This window comes from Macrobrachium nipponense, chromosome 11 (genome assembly GCF_015104395.2).
Source record: "Macrobrachium nipponense isolate FS-2020 chromosome 11, ASM1510439v2, whole genome shotgun sequence".
Classification (NCBI taxonomy): domain Eukaryota; kingdom Metazoa; phylum Arthropoda; class Malacostraca; order Decapoda; family Palaemonidae; genus Macrobrachium; species Macrobrachium nipponense.
The window spans coordinates 94881693-94906692 of record NC_061087.1 but is presented as its reverse complement, the minus strand read 5'-3'; the positions used below and the strand labels follow the sequence as shown (position 1 = coordinate 94906692).

General features: G+C 36.3%; 2 protein-coding genes across 3 annotated transcripts in view; both read left to right on the top strand.

Moving 5' to 3' along the window:
- LOC135207500 (uncharacterized protein B0416.5-like) overlaps positions 1-15933 on the top strand; it is an 18910-nt gene extending 2977 nt beyond the window's left edge. The window contains exons 2-8 of the mRNA XM_064239322.1: positions 4527-4635; positions 8659-8797; positions 8896-9100; positions 9272-9424; positions 10923-11079; positions 11787-11915; positions 15092-15933. Of these exons, the coding sequence (XP_064095392.1) occupies positions 4539-4635; positions 8659-8797; positions 8896-9100; positions 9272-9424; positions 10923-11079; positions 11787-11915; positions 15092-15429 (1218 nt within the window). The 5' untranslated portion in view covers positions 4527-4538 and the 3' untranslated portion in view covers positions 15430-15933. The remainder of the gene's footprint in view (positions 1-4526; positions 4636-8658; positions 8798-8895; positions 9101-9271; positions 9425-10922; positions 11080-11786; positions 11916-15091) is intronic.
- Positions 15934-22026: 6093 nt separating this feature from the next.
- The window catches only part of LOC135207491 (eukaryotic translation initiation factor 3 subunit D-like), a 62525-nt gene continuing 59551 nt past the window's right edge, over positions 22027-25000 (top strand). For both annotated transcript variants that reach the window (XM_064239308.1, XM_064239299.1), the window contains exon 1: positions 22027-22227. In XM_064239308.1, the coding sequence (XP_064095378.1) occupies positions 22102-22227 (126 nt within the window). In that variant the 5' untranslated portion in view covers positions 22027-22101. The remainder of the gene's footprint in view (positions 22228-25000) is intronic.

Below are 25000 nucleotides of genomic sequence, written 5' to 3'. Positions count from 1 at the left end.
ATCATTGACTGTAGCTAACACAGGTAAATATTGATTCAACCAAGTCGTATGAACCAGCCCGCTTTGACCAATGCCAGCGGGAAAGATAACATATTTGACATAGTCATACGATGATTTAAATAATTCTTCCTTCAATTTCTTGACCGAAGAAAAAAGTGATTGAACCTTATCTGTTTGCTATCTCTGCCCAAACGATCGGCATGATCTTCATCTTTGGAATAAGCCACGCTCTTTTGCGTGTATTCATTATCTTCAATTGGGGCACCGATACCGTATTGGGTTAATGTGGTAGCTATGGTGGGTAGATCAACTTCTTCGTCGCATTCCCAAGATGTGATATTTTCAGGTCTTTTCACAATGGCGGACCATTCAATACCCCTATCACGAAGACAGGCATATGATGCACCAGTGCGAGAATATAAAAAACCTGTCAATTCGGCATACGGATAAGCTCGAATGACGTCTGCCACCACACCATAATTCCTGCATGTCACACAATTAGTGGCCACTACTAAACATGTATTCCTCTTCCGGAACTTATTTTCGGACAAGTTCCTGAAAACTAACTTGCACGAGGAGGTTGATGAAGCCATGGCGAGAGTTCACGTCTTGGTGTGACAATCCTTCAAGAGATAATGAGCTACGAAAGCCCCGCAACTCGAGCCCCCTCTATCACCAATCACTGATTACAAACCAGTTGTGACGAAGCATCAAGTCTCTCCCAGCAATGATTCACACTAACACGAATAAACAAGTCTTATCATTCCCTCACGCCAAAGGTCATCCACACATCTCACTCCCAGCAATGATTCGCACTAACACGAATAAACAAGTCTTATCATTCCCTCACGCCAAAGGTCCTCCACACATATGACTCATTTTATCAAAATCAGTATCACTCCCAGCCATGATTCAAGGCGCTCAAAGGAAATCAGCCTGCAGAGAGACACGTTAGAGGAAAAGTCAATAAATAAATAAATAAATAAATAAATATAGAGGGAGCAGAACATAAAACTGATACACCTGAATTCAGGAGACGTCGTCAGAAAACTGGAATGATTTTGCATCTCCCTTAAGCATTTGGAGATCAGAAGAAGATTTCGCCACTGCACTAGGCAGACTTTTGCACATTTTACGTAGTTGTAGCCTAGATAAACTCCTAGCAAAGTAAGTACTACTGACCCCTATTCTAGCAAACGCCACACTATTAACAACAGCAGCATCAGCAGCCAGTGTGTCGTTTTCTAGTACCAGATTTAATACCCAAAAAAACAACATTTTCTACGACTTCAAATGTCGATTCCTAGTACCAGGTTTAACACAAGAAAACCACATTTTCGAGAACTGACTTCAAATCTTCCTGACTTTCTGTCACGCCCTTCCGCTCTAGACCTTTCATTTTATTCCCATTTTCTCCATCGCGTTCCGTATCGAGCCTTGTTCATAAAAGCATTAGGCTGAACGTAATCTCGGCATCCTATCTAGAAAAATAATTGGATAAGAATGACGGAATAAAAACCTTATTCTTCTAAAGGGACGAAAAAAGGATAAGGCAATTTGCTGGACAGGACCAACCTACACGTGGAAACCATTATCATCTTTATATTAGGGGTCAGGGTCATTTCCCCATTATTTCCCTATTATTCGGCGGACAAAAGCCCACGGCCTATGAAATTACAACCGTCTGAATGCCATTGTTAGTGTATAACTTTCGAATTAATATATTGTTTATAAACTCTGAAAGCTAATTTGTAATATATTTAAGAAAAATTACCCCTAACGAATTAAAACTGTTAATTACCTTTGACAACCAAATACCCATAACTACAGTTGGTTACAAAAGATAATAAATATAGAATTCAATGAAAAAGTTTTTTAAAACACGCTTTTATTAAAATACACTAAAAAGTGAAAAAATGATTTTATGAGACACACAAAGATCATGTCTGCAAAAATAAAAGCTTGGGCGCCAAACATGGAAGGAACTGCTGCAAGAAAAAAAAATATATTCTTTTATCTCTTGTAGCATTTCCTTCCATGTTTGGCGGGCCACGCTTTTATTTGTAAGAAAATACTGGTGTCTAAAATAATTCATTTTTCACTCTTTAGATCATTTTAACAAAAGCGTGTTTAAAAAAAATCTTGTAACTTTTTATTTTATACTCTTTAGTTTTGACAGAAATTGTAACCGATTTATGATTGTAGCCAAAGAAATTGATATCCTGTCGAGCTATTTAATGGGTCAAAGAAGAAAATGTCCAGTTCCCTACAAATCTTGAGATACTGGGAGAGGTCACCTGACTCCGTACAAACCTTATTACCCATGGCTGTGTAACAATTAGTGAAAGAGTCCAGGTCTCTGACGACCGTATAAGTTTCCTTATTAGGGGAAATTAATACGTAGCCAGGCAGATTCGATATTACTGGTAATGAGCTATTTGACATGTAAGTAGGGAATGGAGCTACTTTGTAAGATTTTCATACATCAGAAGGATCAAAGGGGATATTAATCATGATTCTATAATTTTCCACGCTTACTGAGATTAGGCTATAATAGAACTCAATCTTATGTGCTTCTAACAAAGGAGTATAAGCAAGTTTGTCACGCGCATTCTCTAAGGTTAATGTTAAATCTTTGATTGGTAACAAATGCGGCGACAGGACACCCTTTGTAGCTAAAGTGATTGCTTCAACATAGTCTTTGGATTTTTCAATAAAATGAGAAATCTTCATATGTATATGATCCACCTTCGAGCTGTAATATGCTAAAGTTGCGAGCAAGGATTGCACGTCTTTGATCTGATTTATGTTACTGGAATGTTCATTCACCAACGTCATAAGCTGATTTATTGACTCTAGCTGCCTGCGAAGTTCAGAGAAAGTTAATTCATGTTCATGTTTTAAAAATTCAATTCTCTTATTCTGATCGTTAATTTTAAGACGATTGGAAACGCCAAGTCCTAGGTTTGCTACAGATCTGAATAGATTAAGTGCAGCAAAGATAAAGGGGTTACGCCTTTCTACGTTAGCGTGTCTGACGGTCCTCATAAGGAGGTCGTGGACTAAGCATTCTGTTTCCGCCGTCTTGTTTTGCAAATCAAAAGACAATAACTCGGCGATACCCAAGGTCTGAGCAAGCAGATTTTCATCAATGTAAGGAAAGTAAAGTTTGTGCAGTTGATTCAGTGACTCAGCAAATCGCGATAATTCAGTTTTAAGATTAATGACATCATTCTCTGCCAAGAAAATCGCTTGCATATCAACTTCCAGAATTACATTGCTTGCTGTAAGGAATAGGTCCCCAGTCCTTTCAATGATTGAGCCATGACTGAATTGAATATCCTTTGTCTTGGAACTAGTCCCATACGAGAAAAAGGCCTGAAAGATCAGTACCAGTTCAAACAAGATAAGCTTCATGTTGGAAACCTGCAAATAGTTAATTATATATAATTACTCATGTTTAAATTAGCTACTTCTTGATTCAATGATATACAGATGAAAATATGTGATAATATATATATATTTTCATACAAGTTTTATATATACTAGTTTATTATGTAAGTTTTATATATAGGTATAAATATATTCCTCTCCCTTTTTCCTTTCATCTCCCCTACCACTAGCTTCAAACATGAGCCATAAAATCAAAATCTTGAAATAGTCTGTAATTCAAAGTTGAAATTCCATCAATCCTAAACCCATTGAAAACATCAGAATAAGTGACAGCTAGAGGTGTACCGAGGAAACTTTATCATGAATGTCACAGATGGGCATACTTGATCCTGGATTACCAGTCATCCACGAATCACATGCCCTGTTAACACATTTCTTCAGAGGTCTATAAACACTAAAATCCAGGGGCTGCAACTTGTGAGAGCATTGTGGAGGAAGTGATAGGACACTTATCCCATCCTTCCAAAAATCCAGAAACAAAACGGAAAATTATATAAATAAATAGGCTTACTATTGTTATCAAATAACGTGTGCCAACTTGGCCCATTTATTTTGAGCCAACTTGCCCCATCCCTACCATTTGGTACAAAAACACTTACCAGTCCACACCAAGAAGCCTTGAATTATTAATGTTAATGGCATAGAATCTTTAAACCATAAGGAAAACTATGCTATAATGGAAAAATAATCTTTATGAATGTATAGATGTTATAGCAAATAACAGAAAGATAAAAATATTTACTAACTACTATCAAAATCAAAATTTGTCTCATAAATTCGAGCTCCTACGTTCTGTCTCTATAGAATTTTGCTGGTAATTGAGGAACCACGAGGCAATTACACATTATATGTATTATAGTCATCTATTGGTAAACTTTAAAGTTATTTTGAGTGTGCCAACTTACCCCTGTAGCCAGAGAGAGAGAGAGAGAGAGGATTATGTATATACGCATATGTATGTGCAAATATATAGATATGAATAAATCTGATTATTTTTAATCCACATTATACGGTTCCTCCCTTTCTTCTTCTTCTGTTACATATTAATTATTGATATATACTCTGTCTTCCAGGTGATAGCAGCCATGGCGCAGTCCTTCTTACTCTTCATACCGACGAAGGTGTCACAGCTGTGGTTTCCAGATAACGCCAGAGCCGTGTCCACGACGATACTCTCTTTGTGTGAGCGAAATCAGACGATAATCAGTCAATTATCTCTGTTGTTTGCTTTTTGTTATCGTGATTTTCTGAATGGCTCGCCTCTGGGTCCTTGCGACTGGACTCTGATGAACACGCGCATGCGTGGTTCTCGGTGCGATGTGTTAGATAATGCAGGGTGTCCATAAAGTCCAAGTACCATTACAAGTATTTATTGCTCAGAAACCATATAACATAGAGTAATGCAGTTTGATTGTAGAATGTTCTACATTTCCTCAAGTTTACGTTCAGAGCACTTCATTCTACAAAAAAAAAAAAAAAAAAAAAAACTGCATTACTCTATGTTATATGGTTTCTGAGCAATGGAGACTTGTAATGGCACTGGGACTTTATGGGCACCCTGTATAATTCTATATTTAAATGTTTTATATGTAACTCATGTATTATAATCTTAGTTGTACTGGATCAGGTTAGCCGTTCTATATACATTCGTAGCCCGGGCTGATTAGATACGGGGGTTATTTACGTTTAGACTTGTGTACGAAGATGCTATTGAAATTTGTGGAACTTCTCCTTGATAACGGGTAAAAATGCCTAGATTCTCATAAACACTCAATTTGCATCCCAGTATAATTTAGTATCACACTGAAAGTACCTTATGGCGGCGTTTTCTGGACGAAGTGAACCATTTTGGAGAAAATCCCCCGTAGGGAGTCAGTTCCGTCAGTGGACCTTATGCAGTGCGCTGTAGGCATTACTTAAGGTTCTTTGCAGCGTGCCTTCGGCCCCTAGCTGCAACCCCTTTCGTTCCTTTTATTGTACCTCCTTTCATATTTCATATTCGCTTTCTTTATCTTAGTTTCCACCCTCTCCTAACAATTGATTCATAGTGCACCTGTTTTGAGGTTTTCCTCCTGTTACATCTTTCAAACCTTTTACTGTCAATTTCCATTTCAGCGCTGAATGACCTCAAAGGTCCCAGTGCTTGGCCTTTGGCCAAAATTTTATATTCAGTTCAACCATTATGGAATGACTCTGTTACTGATCGTTTAGACAATATGGAATTTTCAGCGATGCCTCGTTTCCATAGTTGTCTATCTTGTAGCAATCAGAAAAGGACAGAAAAGATTGAGAGTCGACTCGACCTCTCTCGTCTCCAGCGAGGGTGTTAACCGAGTAGCCGCCACGCTGCTCTCCAATTATTATAAGTTTGTTCTTTATCTTTGCTATCTGATAAACGTCATATTCAAGCAAAGATACATCTTTCTTGAAAACCTCTTTGGAAAAATTAAGCTAAGCATTTGTTAATCTACTTAGACTTTCTTTTAACCCTGTGCTTGACTTAAATATTCATCTTGCGTGGCTTTGGTTGGCCCTTGTTTTAGTTTGTGCAACCTGCAATTAGATTTTGGCTGGAAAACTGTCAGTTAGGCTGAGGTGACTTTAGATCGGGTCCAGGTTGTCTCTTAGGTACAGCTTTGGCAACTTGCAATTCTTTTACAGAGGATAGATTCTGGAATCAAAGTGAAGCTGGTCACATAGAATGGATTATCATCTGGAGAGCCAAGAATGAGGTAACCTGAGATTAGAGTGACTGAAGTACCCGGGCTAAACCTGAAATTCGACTATAATCTCGGATTATTTTGTGCATTGCAACCTCGCGTGGGTTTTTCGAGTTTGTTTATGTAATTTGACAGAATAGAATGAACTCGAAGACACGAAGACATATAAGTAAGTCATTTAAACAGCCCATTAATTAGTCGTCTAGTTATTTAATCGACTTTATAATGAACCAGTTATTACAAGTTCATTGGACAACATTTGAGTTTCGTTAACCATCTCATCAGAGGCAAGCATCCTGATGTCGTATCATATCGATAATGAACAAACAAATGATTGTTTATCCTTTCACATGATCAAAATCTTAGGTATCAGATAATATTACATCTGATAAGCTATCGCACTTACGTTATATTATTGTAGCAACTTAGTAGTATGATATAATGACTGATACAAGGTCAGTTATGACATTTAGACTAAAGCCAACTACTTACGTACTACTTTCACTTATGAAACATTTTAGTGTTTGATTGCTTTGTATTTTTTGCCAATTTGAATTAAAGTACTGAAATATAATCAAACTATTCTTGATGATTTCATCAGAAATTTCAAGTAGTATTTGGTATGACCAGTATCTAAATATCTTTTTAATGGAAAAAAATTAAATCTATCCTCGTATATATATACTCATTAGAAGCCAGTGGCGGATTTTAAGGGGGGTTGGGGGCACCTGGTCACGTGGCCCCCACTCCCATCATAAATAAGAGAACATTGATTTTTTTCAATGAATCATCATAAATAAGCAAAATTTGCTTAGTTAATGATTATATCAACAACTACTATCACTATATATGTGTGTGTATACATATATAAGTATTAATATATATGTACCGTATGTGTTACACGTTATATATATATATATATATATATATATATATATATATATATATATATAATAGTAAGTGGGCTCCTATGAAAAACTTCTAGATCCGCCACTGTTAGAAACCCGTACCAAATTTGACAAACAAACAAACAAAAATTTATAAATAAATATAATTGGTTAGTAAAAATTCCATTTAAGCAAATGGTTGTATGTGGATTAAGGATAAAGGATCAAATGATGGTGATCCAGATGAAGCGATATATATATGGATCTAATAATAATAATAATTTAGGCATATTTGCCATATGTCGGATACCAATTATACCGGCTATGAATATCTTTGTTTTACCTTTAGTTTATTGCGTACATTTTCTGACGCAAACGCCTCAGTGGCGTGATCGGTACGGTCTTGGCCTGCCACCTCGGTGGCCGCGAGTTCGATTCTCGGGCATTCAACTGAGGGGTCAGAGACGTGTATTTCTGGTGATAGAAGTTCACTCTCGACGTGGTTCGGAAGCCACGTATAAAGCCGTTGGTCCCGTTGCTGACTAGCCACTGGTTCCATGCTACGTAAATACACCATACAAACAAACAAACAAACAATTTTCCGACGCAAACTAGTTTAACATAAAAGATATAGAACTGTGAAAACTTAGTCTATAAGAGTAGCTAAAATTGCGCCTATTACGTTATAAATTTAATTTGTGTGTCAATTGAATTACCATTCAGTATTTCCAATAATAGATAATTTGTTGAAGTCTTAGCCACTGGCATTCATGATAGCAGGACATAATTACGAGGCTCTTTATCTACAAGATATAGCCATTAGCATAGTAGGAGGTTTCTGCTAATTGCATTTGCAGCAACTCTGCAATCGATGGGCGTGGATCATGTCTTGTATTGAAATAAATTGGCCGCAATTATTGGGTTATTATGTTAATCTTAATCATTCTAATGGTGATTGATGTGGCAGGCGTTAGAATTTTATTTATTTGTTTGTTTATTTATTTATTTATTTATTCATTTATTTCTTTATTTGCATATTTATTTATTTATTTATTTATTTATTTATTTATTTAGTTAGTTATTTTATTTTTGGGGGGTTATAATCTCAGTCATTCTATGATTTGGATGTGGCAGGCGTTAGAATTTTATTTATTTATTGATTTATCTTATACTTATAAATATTTATTTATTTATCTATTTATTTATTTACTTATTTATCTATTCATTTTCGGATATAATCTCAATCCTTCTAATGGTGACTGATGTGGCAGAAGTTAGAATTTTATTTATTTAATTTCTTTTATTCATTCATTTATTTATCTATTTATTACTTATTCTTTAGATACTTCGAAAATGCTAAAATACACTTTCAGAATAGCTTTGAGTGAAGTGACTATTGTCACATTTTCATTAAAGTTTTTGTCTTCAAATCCTAAGAAAAATTACCGTACTATAATACTGTTAATAGTAGCAATAGTAGTAGCAGTAGTGTAGCATTTAGAGCATTTTGAAAAATAGCAGTAGTAGCAGTGAGAGAAGTGGCAGCATTTAATATCACTACAAGAAATGACAATCACACGAACATTTCCTTCTCGCAGCGAACCCGCTGGGCATCGTAGTAGCCATGGTGGTCTCTCCCCTCACGGTGAATGAGAAAGAGGACTTCCCTCTCCTCAACTGGATCTTTATGGGCGTCGCCGTCGTGGCCGAAATCGTCACGATTATCTGCGTGACGAGGTGAGAAAAAAAGAATCAAAGAATCATTTTTGAAAAATACACGAAAGAGAAGTATCCGATTTTTGTGTCATTGATAAAAAAACATTATCTTTTTGCAGCTCCAAGCCGCCAACGCCGCCGAGCGCAAGCGCAGAAGAAGGCAACGACCAGCGAACCAAAGCATCCTACCTGAGCCAGTTGAAGGACGCTTTCACCTGCGTGCCCTACTGGCTCCTTCTGTTGGCCCTCGGCTGCGGCGTTGGGCTCTTCTCCGCCCTGGCCACCGTCACCCAGCAAATCCTCTGTCCTCTAGGATACTCAGATGTTAGGAGTTCCTTTAGAAAGTTTACAAAAGAAATCTGCAGATTTTTCATTCACTTTTAACTTCTCAGTGATAAGCGCAAGAATTATTGACTATAAATGCTGATATTTAATCCAAAAATTAGTAATTTTATGAAATTTAGCGAATAATTAAGCTCTTGTATCCTTCAACAGGACTTCGGAGGTCTGGCTAACGCGACCATGATCCTGTGTGGGTTCGTAGGATCTGCTGTGACGGGTATAATGGTGGACAAGACGAAACAGTTCACTCCCATCACCAAGGTCTGCTACGGCGCAGCTGCTGTCATGGCCATTGTTATGCTGGAAGTAAGATTTCACTTGTAACGGTTATTCATTTTGATTAATGTTTCAGGTGGCCACTGTTTTCTGTTTGCATTTTTCAAAGCTCCTGGTGAGTATTTAAAAAAGGAAGATCATGAGTCTTTACTTGTTTTTTTTTTCATCTGTCCACCCGCCTGTGGTGTTTTCATATGGTAACACTGCGTCCCGGGCTTTAGATAGTTACATTCAGCTCACGTTCAACAATAATATCCTATTTCGAATATTAATGGTGTAATTCGCATACAGTAAATTATTAAAACACTTTTCAGTTGCAAATGTACACCCAGATATCCTTTTATTTACCTAAAGCTTACACCTAGTGTAACTATCTAAAGCCCGTGACGCAGTGTTACCATACGCATACACCACAGGCGGATGGACAAATGAAAAAAAAAAAAACAGAGTATAGTCATTTTCAGGTGTGCTACCTTTGTTAGACTTAAAAAGGCATAGGTAGTGAGGTGTCATTTTTTTTTTTTTAATCTCATGATCGATCTTATATCACGCTGAATGTGTGTTAGGGGACTGTGTAGGGGGGGGTTGATTGGGGTGATTGTGGGGGACTTAGGTATAAAGACACTTAGAGAGACTTAGTACTAAAGTAACACTTGAGAAAGAGACTTAGTACTAAAGTAACACTTGAGAAAAGAAACAGAATCTCAGATAAGTTAGGAGAGCGAAGACTAAACCAAACCAATTTACTCTATCTATGTGCCTGAAGTGCCTTTGTCCTGTTCACCGAATGCCTGTCTGAGTGGCCATTGAAGGCGTTTGCGTTGGTAACCAGTAAAAGTTCAGTGCCAAGATCTTTGCGGCCACTAAAAGGTATTTTAAAGCAATTTTAACCGACTCAAGAATTTGTACCTACTTATTAATAACTTAGCCGTAGATTAGTCTAAGTTTAATAGGTTAATGATAGTTTAAGATGAAAAGATTAATGATTAATCTAAGTTTAAAAAGTAAATGACATCATTACCAGAACAAGTCACTAATTAAAAAATTTTGTAGGTTCATGATTTGAAATTTTTGTCAAACTTTAAACTCAAAGACCAGTAAAATTAACTCATAATAACGCAAAAAGCATGCACTCTCATGCACAGTAAGGCCTACAACCCACAGAAACGTCAAGAAACAATTGAACGTCATGGTAAGAATTATTTGAAAAGAATGAGGAACATGGCTCGGAAAATTTTTCTATAACTACCCTTTGTTCCGTTAGCAATGTTCTTATTCCTAGAAAGGCTTAGGGTTCATATTCTTTTAAAGAAATACCTTTTCAGCTATTATTCCATCTTTAATAGCATTCAACTCTGTCAGGCAGTTTTCCTTCCTTTCGATTTGTACCATTAGTACTATAAGCTTAATCTTAAAAAGGCTTCAATTTACAGTTATGATTACATCTTTGATAACATTCAACTCCGTCCGTCAGTTTTCATTCTTCTGGTTCTTTGAATTTTCTTTGATCTTTCACCTCTCTTTCCAGTTGTTCTTGGTGCCCTACCAGCCGGCCCTGATAGCCACCTTCACAGGTCTCTTTGGCTTCTTCGGGATAGGCACCTATCCGATAGGTCTAGAACTGGCGGTCGAGGCTACCTACCCAGTCGACCAAACCATCAGCACAGCTTTCATATTCATGTCAGGTAGGCTCTGATAAAAGGTTCGTGAGTTTAGTAACCAGAATTCAGTCATTTAACTGAAGCAGAATGTTATCTATTTAAATCAATCCTTTGGAACTTCTAAGTTTTGTGTTAGTCTTACGTAGTCATGAATCTAAAAGTTCTGTAAGGCATTAGTAAAGGGTGTTTACAACCACTTTTTAGCCTTTTACTTTACCTTCATCCCGCTTCCTTTCTTCAATCTAGCTGCCCAACCTCTCAAACTATTATTTCTTTGCGCAACTGTGGGGCTTTCTCCCAAATCTACCTTTAGATGCTTATACTTCATTTTCTTGATTTTCTGGATCTCTTTATCTTGCTGTCCAACCACTCCAACTCCTTCTTTTGATATATATATATATAGTCTTAAGAACTAAATGACCGAAAGTGTCACAGTTCTTGCCTTGACAGTTTAAAGTTCATAAAATTTAATAAAATCCAGTGTCGTCTTATGTTTGTGCACTCGTATCTCAGATGAAAAAGCCCAAATTAAGATCTCTTTTGAGGTTATAAGAGGTATATTATATACTTTCTGTAATAGGCGTAACTTAATTTGCAAAAGCACGTCCTATTTTCCAGTCTAAAAAAAAACAGAATTTCAGTGGTAAGAACAAAACCAGATAAGTTGTTAGTTCATAACTGTAAAACTCAGTAAGTCAAATCTTCGCCTTCCTTTCTTATATTTCTCCAAGGTCAAATCCAGGGGGTGGTCATCATCGCCTTGATAGGGTTACTGGCCAGACCACAGAAGGACAAATACGTTGACATCCAGGTCTGCACCAAAAGTGACGTCTCGCAGATCGAGCCCAAAGATTACACAGGTAAGGGTGGGTTAGATTTTGTTAAATTAGTTACCTTTTTAATAATAAATGTATTTCAATTTTGAACATGAAAACGGATGCAAGGAAGTAGGTAATTTCGTTTGAAATTTTGGCTGAGACTGGACAAATTGCTTGGTTTTTGATCGGAATTCTAGATGTAAGAATTGCACCTGGCTTTTATGTTTAATGAATAATTAAGTTCAAAGAAATAGGTTGCTTTCATCGGTGTCACTTGTCATTTCATATGGAGGCTCAAATATATATATATATATATATATATATATATATGATATATATATATGTATGTATGTATGTATGTATATATATATATATATATTATAATTTTTTATTTCTTCTAACACTTCACATTGATCTTCTTGGAACTCGTGCTATGATGATAAACCCCTTGATTTAATAAATGGCTTTGAATATTAATCTGTTTACAACCACCTGAGCTACGATAACACTTATACTCTGGTGATATACGACTTCTGTGATATGCATCACATTTATGGTACTCTTGTCATCTAAGCGTTTCTTGTTCTCTTTACGCTACTTAGGAATATTAATTAAGTTTATGAGTGTTGGGATATATAGTTTCTTAACTCTACTATAGAGATTTACTACTCTAGTAGACAAGAGTGGATACCAATATTTGTAAATTATGTATGTATAGGTATATATATATATATATATCGGCAATCAGCAGGGTCCATCAAACACATAAAAAAGTCCATGGTTTATTACAAAAACGTTTCGCACATAACTCAGTGCATCTTCAGTCTGTAAAATTAAAACATACTCATTAAAAATATTATAAATAACATTAAAAAGTAAATAAAAATATCAAAAATTGAAAAACTTAAGAATTAACTTTACTTTAAAAAACCATCACAAGAATGTGTCAAAAGTAAAGAGAGAACCCAGTGCCTAACACTTTTAAAGCCTGTTTAGAGTGGAGAAGGAAGAACGAATGACCAAGACTGCAGACCCACCCAAGACTTCAGTTATGCTAGATATAGAGGAGCAGCAGATACGTGGGAGTTTAAAGACGGAACCAGCCGTTTAATGTATAAAGACTCAAGGGTGGTGAGGTAGTTACTGTGGCTTGTACCACCAATAATAGAAAAATGTTTCTTATCAACTTGAATCCTGCATATGGACGCATGGTTCCTAATATTAGAGAATTCAGGTTTGCTAATTCTCTGTCCCGTTCTGAAACTATATCCCAGGTGACTGCAATATCTCATCTGCAACAACCTTCGGCAAGAACCAACATAAAATACAGGACATCCCGGGCACTTAAATTTGTAAATAATGTTGGATCTCATGAAGGTCGGCAGTTTATCTTTGTGGTTGAAAAATGTGCAAGTCTTAAGAGGATTGATAGGGATAAGACTTGCACATTTTTCAACCACAAAGATAAACTGCCGACCTTCATGGAGATCCAACATTATTTGCAAATTTAAGTGCCGGGATGTCCCGGTATTTATGTTGGTTCTTGCCGAAGGTTGTTGCAGAGAGATATTGCAGTCACCTGGGATATAGTTTCAGAACGGGACAGAGAATTAGCAAACCTGAATTCTCTAATATTAGGAACCATGCGTCCATATGCAGGATTTCAAGTTGATAAGCAAAAACATTTTTCTATTATTGGTGGTACAAGCCACAGTAACTACCTCACCACCCTTGAGTCTTTATACATTAAACGGCTGGTTCCGTCTTTAAACTCCCACGTATCTGCTGCTCCTCTATATCTAGCATAACGAAGTCTTGGTGGGTCTGCAGTCTTTGGTCATTCGTTCTTCCTTCTCCACTCTAACAGGTTGTTAGGCACTGGGTCTCTCTTTTACTTTTGACACTTCTTGTGATGGTTTTTTAAAGTAAAGTTAATTCTTAAGTTTTTTCAATTTTTTGATATTTTTATTTACTTTTTAATGTTATTTATAATATTTTTTAATGAGTATGTTTTAATTTTACAGACTGAAGATGCACTGAGTTATGTGCGAAACGTTTTTGTAATAAACCATGGACTTTTTTATGTGTTTGATGGACCCTGCTGATTGCCGATACAATATCTCGTCTGGAACCTTTTTATATATATATATATATATATCTATCATATATATATATATATTATATATATATATATAGATATATAATATATATATATGTGTGTGTGTGTGTGTGTGTGTGTGTGTGTGTAATGCATTAAGCTACAAATGTCCTTTGATGTGTAATTCACTCTACCTCGGAAGTAATATATCTTCATTTATGTTAACCGAAGGGGAATTTTTTAGTTGATAAGAAATTCGTCGGCTCATGGGCTCGCACCACGGAACCAAGAATTCAGGACTTACAGAGCATACTTGAAAATATATTAATTCCGAGGTAGAGCGAATTATATAAATATTAAAGGAATTTATAGCTTAATGCGTGTATATTAATCACGGTGATGTGATAAAATTCATATATATAATATATATATATAATGTGTTGCCTCGTCATAGATTTGCTTTAAACATGCTAGTGGTATTTCATAGTACCTCTCTCTCTCTCTCTATGATTTAATTGTTCAGGTCTGAATGAATATGGTTATATGGAAGACTCCATTTTTATTATTTTTATTTTGTATTTTAGAGATCTTCATTACACATTTATGTCTAGTGTAATGCACAGTAAATTTTATAGGCCAACTTTTGAATACATTTATCGTCAGTTCATTCATGTATTTAATTAATGCTTGTTTATATGGAAATTGATAATGTGTAGTTATATGCTTCACTTATGAAAGGGCTGTTTATTTCCAATGTACCTTGATACAGTAGTCGAATATTTCACCCAAGTTAAGATATTGTTTATTACATTGTGTATAACCATCTCTCCAAACGGTGATCCGTCCTTATATATCCCATCTGGGGAAATATGAAAATCGAATAAGAAACAAACAGAAAAATCAAATAAAAAACATAACTATGTGAAAAATATCTTATTTTAAGTTAAATACTCGACTACTCTTTCATCTTTCAATGTGTGCTTAATGAAAGGAGAATAAGTTCACAACTCATGGCAAGTAATAGTCTCCCCATTCAGTATCACTCGTCACATCCCCTGGATGGTCCCTCGTTATTCTTTTATTATTTGTCGTTTTTTTTTTTTTTTTTATTTCCTTCCAGTGTCGCTTTTGGTCGTCATGTCGTTATTGGTTCTGATGGTCACCCTGACGATCCTCTTCATGGAGACGCCGTACAAGAGACTGGAGGCCGAGAGAGCTGCCATGAAGAGAAAAGCGTCCGAGGAGTCTAGACCCATCTCGCCATCACCTTCCTCCTCCTCTTCTTCTTCCAGCTCCATAGAAGGAATGGGTGGGGAGGGAGCGCACACCGTTATAGGAGACGACGGTGGCTCCCTCAAAATCAATCACTCGAAACTGGCCAATGGTAGAAGTCCCTCAGTCGAGGAGAAGGAACCAGAAACCTGCAAAAATGGAATAGTTGAAGAAAGTAAACTATAGCAGATTTCAAGATACATAACCCAGTAAAACGTATATGCCAAAAATCGTTCGTGTTTTTCGTTGTCATCGTGTGGTTTTAGTGTTTATTTGTTCGTCTGCGCCTAAACAGTTTATGTTTTGATTTGTCTGCTGCTACTTGATGACGGGTATAGGTCTACATTCCACAGATTTACGCGGTTCACAAGGTAAAGATGAAGTTGAAAAGAAACCTTTCTAGCTTTCGACGATCCCTTCTTTCAGAACATTTAGGCAAGATGCCATACAGTTTCTGTAATTGTTGCTTTTTGTCCCAAATTCTTGTGAAGAGTTATGTCTTGTGATTATTAATAAGCAAATTTTAAATATAGCACCAGGATGGCTGACAGGATGAATAATCGGTTTTTCTGTTGTATTTTCCTGTTTTCAACGAAATTAATAATGACTTTTAGTCGAAGATATATGATTTTTGAGCTTGAGTAAAATACCCAAAGGAGTAATTTATGTCCAGCCAAAAAGAAAAAATAATGATAATAATAAAAGACGGACGAAACATACATGAATACTTCCCTAGTAACCTTATCGCTAGCTAACCTTCCCATACCAACCCTAAACTAGGGGGCTGTGTAATACAACCCCGCCCACCCCCCCACCCCTCTAAAAATTACTTACTCTGTCAATACACAAGAAAACATACCAGAAAAGCCATGTTCTTGTTTTAACTAAACTACTATTCAGTTGCGAGCTCATTCAATAATTGATAAAAAATATAATGTCTCATCGTGATACTTCATTCCGGTACTGCAATAAACCAATGCCATTATAGCGTTCGTCGCAACCCCCAAATTATCCATTTTATGTTTCAAATGCTGTAGCTACGTATAAAAATATTTTATGTTCATCGATATATCGGCTTCTAGTTATCTTGAGGAACATTAGCCTTAAATATGGACGTTTTGTGTGTTAACCTGTTGTGTGAATTGTTCTTGACAAGTCAAAATCGATTGCCATTTTACTTTGAGCATATTCTGAATAAAAAGAAAGTTAGTAGATAACCGATATTTTATCAGTAGTGAGCATCTCAAGACTAGCTTATAAATACGTATTTAACGTCTGGACATGGTCTGGTAACATTGTAGGGTTATTATTTATATCTATGAATAGACCGAAATCTGTAAGGTAAATCATGCAGAAAACTAAAACTTAGTTTCGTCTCCAGCAGATGGCAATAGCGTAGTGCTACGTCAGGTGTTCCTGACTTGCCAAGGGCTGTTCGTATTCGCAAAACCAAACAAACCATTTCTATAGCTTATCGCTTACTTAATGAAAAGAGAACGAATTATGGATCACTATCATTGGTGTTTTGTTTAAACCACACTAGACATATGTGCTTTGGGAACAGATACGTTGCTGGGTTATCTGATTTAAGCTTTTCAGCGTTAATTCGTGGTCTGGAGAGGGAAAGAGTAGTATATTTTACCTAAAACGTGAATCTTGTAAACTTTATTTTCAGGTTAATTTTATTATTGTTAGACTCTGATTCTAAATTATTATGGTTTATGATTTGTATGCATTCACATGGAGTAAGACAATGTCACAAGCGAGTCTTAAGCCTGCTGTGATGGTACTTGATTACTTTTTGGAAGTTTTTGGTAATTTTTCATGAAATGATGTTATACATTGACATTTTTGTCACACACACACACACAAACAAACACACACACACACACAACACACACACACACACACACACACAACACACACATATATATATATATATATATATATATATATATATATATATATATATATATATATGTTGGTGTGTCGTGTGTGTAAAATCTCAAAGTGTATGTACTGCTTCCAGAGTTCAGGTGAAATTCTGAAAGGAAATAAATCTTATAGTAACCCCTTCACTAGGTTTTACTGAAAATTTGATGTCCGTTCACAGAATCAATGCTCCGCCTTCATGACACCTAAGTAGAGTTGAAGATTGTCTTAATGCATCAATGACTTTCGTCACTGCCATATTAAAAGCAAAAGGTTTTCTCTTGTCATTCAGACAAACTGTTTTTGAGAAGTTGAATATATATGAATCTTGTAATGATGCCTGCGAAGAGTTAAGTTTGAAAATGATAGACTCGGAACTACTTTCATAGATGATCACAAATTCATTTGTGATTCGTTTCTCACCCTCTGTGGCCATAGTTTTATATTTGCATGTATAGGTCGCGCGTTGATTCGAGTAGGTAACCGGCATGAAAGAAATACGCAGCACTCAATTGTCTATTATTAATTTCTCTCATATTTTCTGATGTGTAGTATTCACTCCTACTTGGCATCTCATAGTAGGCAATGCGTGCTATGTACGAAAATACTTGAGTTCATTTTCGCGATATCCCAATTACCAATATTACATATTATCTATATATATATATATATATATATATATATATAATATATATATATATATATATATATATATATCATGTGTGTGTGTAAGAGATCATCACGGGAAAATAAAAGTAGGATGGTACCAAGACTTCAATAGAGTACCAGAAAATTTTAAGAAAATTACTTAATAAACAAGAAAGCAATATGAGGTCACAGTGTGCGTGCGTGCGTGTATGTATGTATGCAATAAGCACACACACACGCACACATATATAACGTATATATATATATATATATATATATATATATATATATATAGATATATATATATATATATATATATATATCTATATATATATATATATATATAGATATATATATATATATATATATATATCTGTAGAGGGTTAGTACCGTCAGTGCATCTCATGTCGGTGCACTGTAGGCCTTACTTGAGGTTCTTTGCAGCATCCCTTCTGCCCCATGGCTGCAACCCTTGTCATTCCTTTCAATCTACCTCCGTTCATATTCGCTTTCTTCCGTCTTGCTCTCCGCCCCCGCCCCCTCCCAACAGGTGTTTCATAGTGCAACTGAGAGGTTTTCCTCCCGTTACACCTGCAAAACCGTTGTGCTCTGTTTCCTTTCAGCGCTGAATGATCTCATCGGTCCCAGCGCAAGGCCTTTGGCCAAAATTCTATATTCCATTATATATATATATATATATATATATTATATCTATATATATATATATATATATATATATAAAAGCAAATACCACAGGAAAATAATAGGCAGAAATTCTAACGGTGCGCTTTCGTCCTTAATGAGACATTATCTCATTAAACTACGAAAGCGCTCGGTTATAATTTCTGCCTATTATTTTTTGTTGTGGTATTCGCTCATATAATGAAATCATTTGCATCTACTGTGATTATATATATATATATATATATATATATATATATTATATATATATATATTATATATATATATATATATATATATATACGTGTATATACGTGTGTGTGTGTAAAATACACGTCCATCCAATTACAAACAACATTCCTCTAATGACGATAACATTCCTTTTCGCGTGGGAGCAGCATCGTTGCCAGTACCAACAACAACACGGACACCAGCGTTACCAACGTGGGTGTGACGTTGCTCAAGACAGCGACTCTGGAATAGTCTCATGATTTCTCACCGCATGGAGCAGTTGAACCGCTGTTGGCAGTAGTAACCATAGATATATCTATGGTAGTCACTGTTAAATGTCAGTGCATCCGTCAAGTGGAAAGCTTTGGGCGCAGCAGTCTACGGCAATGTCTCATTCACAAAGTAACAGTTGTTTTAAGTGTCAGCAATTGCCAACGCCTGTCCACACCTGCCGAGATATCCGTTGAGGAGGAACAGCTTTCACCGAGCTTCTTTTGTCTTTCTTTAATGATGATTCATACTTTGATGCAATGATGACAATGATAGTGTCTAGTAAATTGAAGATGCATAAATTGTAATGATATATATATATATATATATATATATATATATATATATATATATATATATATATATATATATATATATATAGAATCTACTGGTCAACTTTTACCAGATACAAATACAGTTGTAATAGCCACAATGCCCTCTTAACTTCTCGAATTCTTTGCTCTTTTTCGGGTACGCTTGTCACTACAAAGCCTGAAAATCCAAGTTCAAAGAAATTTCTTCATCAAATTTCTTTGAACTTGGATCTTCAGGCTTTGTAGATTGACAAGCATATAACCAACCAAAAATGAGCAAAGAATTCAAGAAGCTAAGTGGGCATTGTGGCTATTACAAGCTGCGCATATATATATATATATATATATATATATATATATATTATATATATATATATATATATATATATATATATATATATATATATATAGTTATCTGCCATTCACACCTTTGCAAATAAATGGCACACGTAGCAAAGAAAACGTGCCCTGAATGTATAAAAGCTTATTTGATACTTTTCTACAATGTGATTTTATAACAGTTTCTTTTCTGTGATGCCTATGCTATTATAATAAAAGTCATAACGAAAAAATTGCATTTTCTTCTCTTCCTTGTACTGGGCGTCGGATTCTCTCTCCTTATTTTAATACTTAACAGATCTCAGAATATGTCCAAAATTCTCTAACTTCTCCTGTATTCCCGTAATTATTACTTCAGGGCACATTCTTGCGCCAGGCTCAGCTTTCTCTACAAAAACGAAGATGCTTTTTACTTCGTGTAATTTATGTAATTTCATACGTTTGGGCATTCATGGCATCTTAATTTATTCAGAGGTGCCTCTGCTAAGAGCCGAAGATGAACAGGTAAGGCAGGGGTTGGTAGGTTATTAGGATATTGCATTAATTAAGAATACAGGTCGAAATTTTTCTAAAGGTTAAGCAAAATGCTGATTTAAGTGTTTGGAGATCTTATGGAGATTTATTTTTTGAAGGAGACAGGAAATTTGTAGACTTTTTATTCTTGTTTTTTTTTATATACATATCTAAGGAATAATCTTGCTCGGTGTGATAATGATAACGCTTTTGATGCAATTTCGTCATTACGTAGTAAGTGTTTAAATGGTGTTATTTAGATAAATTTACGAATTTCATGAGGGAAGTACCACATGACATTCTACTTCTCCTAAAACTGAGCAGCTGATGAAGTTAATCATTAACTGATGAAGTTAATAATGAGTTAATGCATACACTCAACGAACGTGAGGCCAGAAATTGGTGTTTGCAATGCATTTGAAGGGAACAATTTTGGGTCTTTAATGGCAATCAGTGGCGGCTCGTCAGCTGTGGAACTGCAGCACACCCATATATATATATATATAATATATATATATATATATATATGCACAAAATTATGAATATATACATGAATATGAGAAATTAAGTATAGATTATTAATAATCTTTAAAAGATTATTGCAATTCTTTTGTTTTTGTAAATAAAGAAAGCAAATGATTGAAACAATATGTGGAACTGCGTGCTCAGTAGTTCTAATTTTGCTTGCAGGGTGATAATGTGGTATCCAGGCCGCACGTGAAAGGGAGGGGAGAACTGCCCTTTCGAACAGTGTTTATCTAGAATTGGTTGGAGGGAGAAGGTGTGTTTTGAAATTCGTCAAAGCTAGCTTAATCAACATGTACTATTAGTGACAGTGATCAAATTAGTGACGATACTGATGATATGTAATGCAGAATAATCAACTCAGTGGCGAGTTGACGTAATTGGGAAAAAAATAACCACATTAATGTCAATGAGTAAAATTCAGAATAGTTGCTTTCGGAAGCAGTTCTGCTGCCTTCCTCGACCGGAGAGAGAGAGAGAGAGAGAGAGAGAGAGAGAGAGAGAGAGAGAGAGAGAGAGAGAGAGAGAGAGAGAGAGAGAGAGAGAGAGAGAGCGTGCGTGTGGTGAAGCGCTAACCTTGGTAAGTGTAATAAAAGCAAGAAATTTTGCTTATTCTCGGCTGCAGTGACACCATGCGTTTTACTGCCAATTAAAACTCGACCATTTTAAGGTTTCAATTTTGACAATGCTCTTGGTTGGTTGGTTTAGGTTAAATCAACCTTCTGCCTAAACGGGCCATTGCCTAAGAGTGGTAAGGTGCTGAAAGGTGTAAGAGGCCTGATGTGGATTTTTAAAGTTTGAAACCTGACCATCCAGATCAGACGAGAAATATACAAAGTCCACAAAGACTTTGACATCGAATTTCGAAGCACCCCGCCGCCTGCCCATCTTGATTCGGTTCTGTAAGACAAACTGGATGTGTTGCCTTTGCAACGTCCCCTCCTTGTCTAAGCACCATGGTCATCGTTTCTGACTTTTTTGGTTTTTTTTTGTCACATATTTTCCGTTTTTACGTAAGCAATGTTTTTTATCTTCTATTATTTCATATTAAACCAGAGCTTTTCATATTTTGTTTACTTGTTTTACATGGCTGTCGCAGCATGAGTTGTAGAATTTGACGTTATTAGGTCTGCTTCAACCACACGCGCATTCCTACTGGCACTTGATAATGAGTCATACGAGAGTCCATTAATATATCTGTAATTAACCTAAAAATACACTTACCAATAATTTATTACTCTAAAGATTATTAAATATTACATATAAAGAACAATTACACAGAGAACCATAAAGGGCATTTATATAAGGGTAAAAACAAAAGTTATTATTGAACCTCGTTCCTTTATCTACCCGGTGAACGTGGTAGGAGGATTACCTTGTCGTATGGCGAAGAAAAATAATTAAAATGACCGCCAAATTTGTTTCACCCGTTATACAAGATAACCCAAGTGGATGGGGACCTTGCGATGTCCCTGCCCAATTCAAGGATATGCCATATCAGCCATTCTCGAAAGGAGATAGGCTGGGAAAGGTTAGTTTTGTTCTTTTGTTTACCTTTTCATGCCACAGTCTTGACGTTAAGTTAGGACAGCAACTTGACACTTGCCGATGAATGTATTGAGGAAATTCGCATTATTACCATTTTTCTGCGGATGATTGGCATTATGATCCTTTACTAAAGGGATTGAATTAGGCGACTGAAAAACCTGTAGCTTATGGTTCATGACGAGCAGGGCCCACCGGTCCCCAGCTGCATTGCCTTCGCAGGAGAAACGAAAAAGGCCGTAGGCTTTGGTAGTCATATTTAGGCTATTCTTACAGTACGCCAGGACAAATCACCATTTGGTCCGGGTAGTCTGCACAATAGGGAGACAGGGGTAGTAGGCGTTGGTAAAATACAGCTAACCCCACTACCACAGAGTGGTAGCCTAGGGCAGGTCTTGTGCTTCGTGTAGGGTAAACAATCGAATGGACTAGCTGTGGCCATCTTACCTGCTCCTTGACCTACCTTCCAGAAAAAGCACTTTAACATGTCCTGCCACTGAAGATAGACGCCAGTCACGAGCCATCGTCCATGGAAGCAACACCTTGAGACTTCTACTTTCCTCTTGAAGTGTTTTGTGTAGGGTAAACAACTGCGGACGATCCATCGTCATCACGCTGGCCAGGCCTTATTAACTCGATATTTAATTGGTGAAACAAGAATACAATTACAACTTTAAGCATAGGGTAGAACACCACGGCAGGCCAACCCTCATCACGGTGGACGGGTCTTATTCACTCTATATTTAATTGGTGAAACAAGAATACAATTGCAACTCTAAGCATACCATTTAAAAGACTGAAGTTTCGTCAACATAATGTGATATATGAAAGCCCCATACGAACTAAAATAAGCATGTGAGCTCTTCGTAAAATATGTTTTCAAGGCAGTTTTGAAATCCAATATGGCGGCTAAGTTTTGCATGGAAGGTTCTCATCAGTGACGGCCACCATCTTTCCCCAGCCTTCCCAGCACTCATTTGAACAATGTTAGCGTATATATGTAACGTTTATTGATCTTACTCAAGATTGCAGTTGTAATCAGCACAATAAAACAACATTTTGTTGCCTAGGGTAGAACATCACGACAGGCCAACCCTCATCACGGTAGACGGGTCTTATTCACTCGATATTTAATTGGTGAAACATGAATACAATTGCAACTCAAGCATACCATTTAAAAGACTGAAGTTTCGTCAACATATTGTGATATATGAAAGCCCCATACGAACTAAAATAAGCATGTGAGCTCTTCGTAAAATATGTTTTCAAGGCAGTTATGAAATCCAATATGGCGGCTACGTTTTGCTGGACGGGTTTCCTTTCATCAGTGACGGCACATCTTTTCCCCAGCCTTCCCAGCACTCATTTGAACAATGTTAGCGTATGTATGTAACGTTTATTGATCTTACTCAAGATTGCAGTTGTAATCAGCACAATAAAACAACATTTTGTTGCCTATATTAGTGAAAGTATGAAACTTGTTATTCCCGGGGTTATGGTTGGAACTGAATTCATTCTTACCTTGTAATCGGCGGTTTTTATCCTTACTGCCATCACAACTGAAACTCCACAGTGCTTATTTGATTGTTATTATACACATTTTGGTCTCAGTTCACTCCACATTGCACTTTAAACCCGTTGCTGTTCCTGGTTTCTAAGCGCGCGCGCCATACAAACACAATTTCGAACAGCAGACGACGACAGACACGAACCTGCAAAGTTTTATTCCCTAAACTGTTTACTTTACTCGTTATTTAGTTTAAATTTACTTTATTTAAAAATTTTGATTTAATTCATGTATATTATCCCTTTTTTGCAACCAAATTACCCCGAAAAATTACAGATATTTCTAAAGTAGGGTAGATCATCACAGCAGGCCAAGCAGGCCACCTACCATCAATGCAAGCCACCCTCCGAAAAAGTACATTATAACGCGTCCTGACACCCGAGATGGGCATCAGTCGCGACTTGTTGTTGGTGAGAAACAAAGGAGCTAAAGACCTCTACTCTCCTTTCGAAGTAAGTATTTTCTCCAAAGTTAGAAATTAAGGCCAAATTTTAAGATTTAAACAGAGGGTTACTGAAAACGGTTCTCAAACGTAGTGCAAATCTCACCAAAACGCGTTCAACATTTTTACTTACAACTCGAGGTATTTAGAAGATTGACGCCATCTCGATGTTTACGGAGTAGCTTGTGTCAATAAAACTAACCATTTCCTGTGATAAATCCGCACACCACTTGTACCCACAGACGCTGGAGCACTTTTATATCACAACAATCGAAACACGATTTCTCATCAACAACAAGCCAGGCGTAAACAGCTGTTGGGGTAGAAGATGACGAGAAGCGTGCTCTTGGCTAATTTTTAAATAAGTAGTAAAACATCAATATTTTACATATTATGATGATTTAATTTGAAAATATTCGTTATTGAAAAAGTAACTCGACTCTGACTCAAATTTAAGTAATTATTTTTCTGAATTAGAACGTTCTTTCAAGTTCTGTATTATGACGTCACGACATCTTGACTTCGTACCTATTGTAAATAATTGCTATACTCAAACTGTCATTGCAGAACAGTTTACCAGTTATTCATGCAGATTGTTTATCAGCTATACATGTAATTGTTATAATCGTAATGCGCATATATATCTTTATTATTTACTTTTTGGATATATGAAGATGTTTTTACTGCTGGATTATCGCCGTAGTGTGACGCAATCGTTTTCGGTCCATGGGCCTCTTGTCTGTTTTCGCA